At 49.2% G+C, this 6,290-nt stretch overlaps 1 protein-coding gene across 1 annotated transcript in view; it reads right to left on the bottom strand.

Annotated features, from left to right (window-relative positions):
• Window positions 1-3,101, bottom strand: part of LOC138859950 (soluble scavenger receptor cysteine-rich domain-containing protein SSC5D-like) — a 19,329-nt gene extending 16,228 nt beyond the window's left edge. The window contains exons 1-3 of the mRNA XM_070116465.1: window positions 2,931-3,101; window positions 2,636-2,860; window positions 2,038-2,551 (exon numbers count right to left, since the gene is read on the bottom strand). Coding sequence (XP_069972566.1) covers window positions 2,038-2,551; window positions 2,636-2,860; window positions 2,931-3,101 — 910 coding nt within the window. The remainder of the gene's footprint in view (window positions 1-2,037; window positions 2,552-2,635; window positions 2,861-2,930) is intronic.
• Window positions 3,102-6,290: the final 3,189 nt, after the last annotated feature.

Below are 6,290 nucleotides of genomic sequence, written 5' to 3'. Positions count from 1 at the left end.
GTTTGTCTTTGTCTGTCTGGCTGGCTGGCTGGATGTTGAGTCAGTGTGGGAGATGAGAGGTAGGGGGAGGGGAGAAAGGAGGGGGGAGGGAGCGAGAGAGGGAAGGAAGGAGGGAGGAAAGGAAATGATCTCTCTCACAACCGGTCGCGAAGATGGGGGAGAGGTGGGGGGAAGAAGGGAGGTAGATGGGATATGGAAAAGAAAGCATGAACTGAAGACGATAAAGAATAAAGAATGAGAATAAGAGAGAACCTTACCAAGAAGAAGAAAGAGGGGGAATAAAAGCAGCCGGGGAAACCAGACAAACAAGAAGAAACCACGGACAAAGAAAGCCAAAGAAAGGCAGCCCCGCCCTCGTAAAACAAACACAAACAATCAGGCTGGCAGGTAGCACGGCCGCCGGGGGAAGGCCGGCAATTACCTGAAGGGGGAGACTCCGCTGCCCCGCCTCCCTCGAGTGCACTGGGGCTCCGCTGGCGACTCGGGGCTAGGCCTCGGCGCTCCGGGTTATGGCCCCCGCACCCTCTCCCCTACTCCTACTCCTCCTCCTCCTGCTACTCTTACTCCTCCTCCTCCTCCTCCTCCTCCTCCTCCTCCTCCTCCTCCTCCTCCTCCTCCTCCTCCTCCCTTTTTGCTACCCTCTCCCTTCTCTTTCTCCTCCTCCTCCTTTTCTTTTTTCCTGTCCTCCTTTTCCTTTTCCTCCTCCTTCTTCTCTGTCCCTCCTCCTCCTCTTCCTCCTCCTCCTCCTTCTCTTCCTTCATCCCTTCTGATTATGATTATGATTCTTCCACTACCACCTCCACCTCTTCCTATTCCTCCACTCCCTCCACCACCACCTCCTCCTCCTCCTCCTCCTCCTCCTCCTCCTCCTCCTCCTCCTCCTTCTCCTCCTCCTCCTCCTCCTTCTCCTCCTCCTCCTCCTCCTCCTCCTATTCCCCCAGTGGTGAGCTTAATGCCGCGGGGGAGCGAGGGGGATAGAGAAGGAGGGAAAGGAGTCAGGAGAGGGGAAGAGGGAGAGGGAAGGGACAAGTAGGATTAAGAGAGGGAAAAAAGAAAGAAGTAGAGATAGATTGAAAGAGAGAGAGAGAAGGAGAAAGAGAAATACAGAGAGGGAAATAGAAGTAGAGAGAGAGAAAGAGAAATAAAGAGAGAAAGGGAAATAGAGAGAGTAAAAGAGGGAGAAATAGAAAAAGATGGAGAGAGAAATAGAGAAAGATGGAGAGAGAGAGAGAGAGAGAGAGAGAGAGACAGAGAGAGAGAGAGAGAGAGAGAGAGAGAGAGAGAGAGAGAGAGAGAGAGAGAGAGAGAGAGAAGGGGTGAAGGATAATGGCAGGTAAAGAGCCGAATTGACGAGGGAGAGGGGAAGGAGGGGAAAGAATGAGGTATGTTTGGGAGGAAACATGAGATAGGTTAGAAGGGAACTGGGAAAGGATTAGTAAAGGATATAGAGAGAGGGAAAGAAGGGGATGCTTGGGAACAGGCAAAAAGGAATGAGAATTTGAATGAATGGAGAGGGAATGGAAACAGGCAGATAAGGAAGAGAAGTGGAAGAGAGAGAGAGAAAAGTGCGGAGACCACGCGGAGTCGAGTGGAAGTGTTTGTTTGTTTAAGATAAGGAAGAACGGAGAAGAGGGAAGAGAGGTAGGGAAGAGAACACCTGCTCGACAGACGCGCGGGCAAGGAGGTAGAAATTATGAGGGGAGAAGGGCGAAAGGGGAAAGGGGAAGGAGAGTAAGGAAGTTCCCCCGCGACAATGGTTCAGTAACGAGGCTGGGTCTTGTCGCTCATGTCGAGGGGAGAAGTGATGGGACGCGGAGGGGGGGGGGGACCTACTCGGGCGTGAGGGGAGAGGCGGCGCTGTCCCTCTCCCTCGTTGTCTGAGGGGGAAAGTACGGGCTACGAGGGGAAGGAAGGTGGTGCGCGGGGCCTCGGTATGGTGGGGAGGAGGGGGAGGGGGGCGCGGCTCTTTCTTGGGGGAAAGGAGAGGGGAAACTTGTTTGATAGAAAGAGGGGAAGGAAATCGAAGGATCCCTTGACAGAAGTTGTGGAAGTTGTTCGCACACGAATGCTTGGCCCCCGTGCTGTGGGCGGCCCGGGGTGCCTGCTTGTACCGCCGAGGGGTCGATATGCGGTCCTGTGGCGTGGCAGCAGCGAGCGGGGTGCCGGGGCTGCGTTGGGGCCGCCCTGGACGCCACCGGGGCAAGGTGGGGTCTGGCGCGTGGTCGTCGAGGCAGACTCTGTAAGGTCGTGCAGGAATGTGGAAGGGAACGTTAGTAGAGGTCGTCGTTAATAGAGGTCGTGTCGATTCCTTGGGTTCTTTCGGCGTCGTGGCGTGCGGGAGAGTCGTGAACGCGGGCCGGAGGAGTTGGCTCTTGGCCTGTCGTCTGCGGGGCGCGACGTCGCTCTGATGGGCAGAGGGCCCACTGGGTTGTAATGAGGGCCCTGAGGTCGTCGGAAGCGTGGAGCGGCCAGCGAGAAGGTCGTGGGCGCCGAGAGTACCGCATGGTAACAGGCGCGTCTCTGGGATGGAGGGGCAGTCGTAGGGAGGCGTCTGCAGATGTTATGGTTTAGCTACAGTGCGTTGCTACTTGGGTCTGAGGCCACGACCCGCACGCATTCCCAGGTCGTGACGCACCTCCGCGCGACGAGGTGGTCGTGACACGTCTCCCGGGTCGTGGCGCCAGGGGCCGGGGCGGAGGGCGTGCGCCGCTGCTGCTCGTGGAGGCTGCTGACGACCGTGTTTATTTGCCGACGGACGCCCCCCTGTCGTCGTGACCTTCTCGAGTGCGGGCGGGAGGGCGCGGGGGCCGACGGGGGAGGGAGCGGCGTCGGTCTCGCACTGACGCCCACGCCCGCGGCCCTGTAATGCCGGCCAGTTGAGAAGAGGCGTTAACAGGCGTGTGGGCGTCCCTGCTATTCGATCCTGTTACCTTGACCTTATTGTTGACAGCGCCTGCCACATCAGTCTCGAGAGTGGGCGGGCGGGCGTCCCCCCGTGGGTGACTCCGGGGGCTGCCGGGCGCGGGGCGTGGGCGTGGATTAGCGCGGGCGAGGACGCTCTCGGATGCTTCTCTCTTTACGACGGCGATAATGGGCGTCATTTTAAAGAGGGAGATAAAGCGCTGTTTGTTGTTTGTGGGCGGGGTTGTTAGGGCTGCTGTTGGGAGGGGGCGGGGGGGGGGGGCTATTATCGTCGTGATAGTTGATGGTCGAAGTGATAAGGAGGGGAATGGTGGTGATGGTGATGATAGTTATAATTATGACTAATAATAGTAATGATTATGATAATGTAATGATAATAATGATAATGATGGAAGGAATGATTATAATGATGGTGATGGGAATGAAAGTAGCGATGATTATGATAATGGTAATGATAGTAGTAATAATGATGATGATAATAATGATGATGTTAATAATGATAATGATTTTGATAATAATGATAATGGTGATAATAGTAATGATAGGATGGTAATGCTGATGACAATAATGATAATGATAATCATGATCATGATAATAATGATAACAATGTTGGTAATAATCATGATGAAAATATAATGATGATGGTAATGATAATAATAACGATAATTGTAGCTAATGATAATGATTGTAATAATAATTATAAAAATGCTAATTATAATGATACTGATACCAATACTAATGATCATAATGATAACGATCAGTAGTAGTAGAAGTAAGAATAATGATGATAATAATGATGGTGGTAATATAATAATGATGATAACAATGATGATGAGGGTAACGATAATAATGATGTTGAAAATAATGATGAGGATAATAATGATAATGAAGATGATGATAATAGGATGCATGATAGTGAATAAAGATGATAGTGATAATGAAGATGATAATAAGATACATAATAGTGAACGTAGATGATGGTGATAATGAAAATACGTAATAGCGAACATGATATTTTTTTCGCGGCCATTCTGCGGTTGTTTTAATATCACTGGCGAAGGATGCTCTTTTTATATGATAATCCTCATTATAGCAGTTTCAGCAGGGAAGGGAAGGCCAGTTGGTTTACGGCCGCATAGCTCACGAGAAGCCTTCCGCAGACTCTCTAACTCTCTCTGTCTGTCTGTCTGTCTCTCCCTCGCTCTCGCTCTCTCTGTGTCTTTCTCTGTCTCTGTCTCTGTCTGTCTGTCTGTCTCTCTCTCTCTCTCTCTCTCTCTCTCTCTCTCTCTCTCTCTCTCTCTCTCTCTCTCTCTCTCTTCTCTTTCTCTCTCTCTTTTCTTTCTTCTTTTCTTTCTCTCTCTCTTCCCCTTCCTCTTCCTCTTCCTTCCTCTTCCCTCCTCCTCTCCCTCTCTCCCTCCTCCTCCTCTCCTCTCTCTCTCTCTCCTCTTCTTCCTTCCTTCCTCCTCCCTCCTCCCTCCTCCCTCCCTCCTCCTTCCGTCTCTCTCCTACGACAGTCATGGAGTAGGAGCAGGAGTTCCAGAGGACGAAGTAGACAAGGGAATAGGGGAGGTTGATAAAGATGGGAGGGGGTGGAGAGAAGCGAGGACAGGGGAGGGGAGTGCTTGTAGATTAAAGGGAGAGAGAGAAAGGGAGGGGGGGGGCGGGGTAGGGGTAGTTAAGCGTTAATGTTTGTTGGTTCGAGATATAAGTGCCGCGTTGGATGCCACGTATTCCTCGCTGGAGGATGTGTCAACAGATGTGTTTATGGAATTACAGGTGGGAACACACTGCTTGCGTTGATGCCGGTGGTGGGGGGAGGGTGGGGGAAGGGGGGAGGGGGGAGGGGTCGTTGCGGGCTAAGTGCTGTCTGTGTTTGATCGTGCCACGGGTTATATTATTGTTATTTTTATTGTTATTAGTGTTGGTATTATTATTATTGGCAATGTTGTTATTGTTATTATTAGTAGTACTAGTATTACTGTTATTATTATTGTTGTTGTTATTATTATTATCATTATTATTAGTGTTGTTGTTGTTATTGTTATATATATTAATATTGCATCTGTTGTTCTTGATCTTGGTCTTGTTATTCTTGTTCTTGTTTTTCTTAAAATAATGAATATCAGTTATTATATTTATATGGTTTTATTTTCATAGTTATCATTATCGCAAGCAACGCTGTCTGGTGTTATTGTTGTTATCAATTTAACATTATATTCATGTTTGCATTTAGATTAGTATTAGGAATTAGTGTTGGCACTAAGAGCCGCTGTCGGTGTTATCAGAAATTTTGTTTTTGCTGATGTTATGCTTACTGTTTTTCCTCCTTTTATGAGTGTTATCTTTGACTTGTGTCGCTCAGGGAGGAATCTAATCTTTTCTTTCTTTTTCTCTCGTGTCGGAGGAAGGAATCTGTTTCTTTTTTTTTCTTTTTCTTTCTCGTGTCGCTCATGAAGGAATCTATTTTTTTTCTCTCTCTCTTTCTCTCGTGTCGCTCATGAAGGATTCTGTTGTTGTTTTTTTCTTTTTCTCTCGTGTCGCTCATGAAAGAATCACTTTTTTTCTTCTTTTTCTCGTGTCGCTTATGAAGGATTCTGTTGTTGTTTTTTTCTTTTTCTCTCGTGTCGGTCATGAAGGAATCGAGTGTTTTCTCCTTCTCTCCTTTCTTTTCTTTTCTTATCGCTTCATGGGCCTGGCGAGCGAAATCGTCGACAGCGGGGGCCTCCTTCGCACGTTGTTCCGAGATCAGCCTTTGTTCTGTGAATGGGAGAGCGCGTATTATCCTTGTTTACTTTCGTCGTCGTTGTTATTGCGATTGTTATCCTTGTTTACTTTCCTTGTTTACTTTCGTCATCGTTGTTATTGCGATTGTTATCCTTGTTTGCTTTCGTCATCGTTGTTATTGCGATTGTTATCCTTGTTTACTTTCGTCATCGTTGTTATTGCGATTGTTATCCTTGTTCACTTTCGTCGTCGTTGTTATTGCGATTGTTATCCTTGTTTACTTTCCTCATCGTTGTTATTGCGATTGTTATCCGCATCACGATCGCAACGGGAGCCGCCCTCTGATGCGCCGCCGGTCCCGCCCCCGAGATATCGCGGGCGTGATCCTTATCGCGCGGGTGACGGCGCGTCGGCACCGCTTAGTAAACTGTCAGTGATTTGTTTGCGTTTTATTCATGGTGGCAGCGGCGCGGCTTGTGACAGGCATTGTGCAACAGCAGGGGGAGTGGGGGAGGAGGAAGAGGAAGAGGAGAGAGAGAGGAGAGGAAGGAGAACAAAGCAAGGGGGAGGAGTAGAGAGGAAGAGAAAAGGGGAGGGGGCGGTGGTGATGATGATGATGAGGAGGAGGGTGTAAAAGAAATGGA

This window comes from Penaeus vannamei, chromosome 39, assembly GCF_042767895.1.
Source record: "Penaeus vannamei isolate JL-2024 chromosome 39, ASM4276789v1, whole genome shotgun sequence".
Lineage (NCBI taxonomy): Eukaryota > Metazoa > Arthropoda > Malacostraca > Decapoda > Penaeidae > Penaeus > Penaeus vannamei.
The sequence above is the reverse complement of the archived record's forward strand: the minus strand, read 5'-3'. Positions and strand labels throughout refer to the sequence as shown.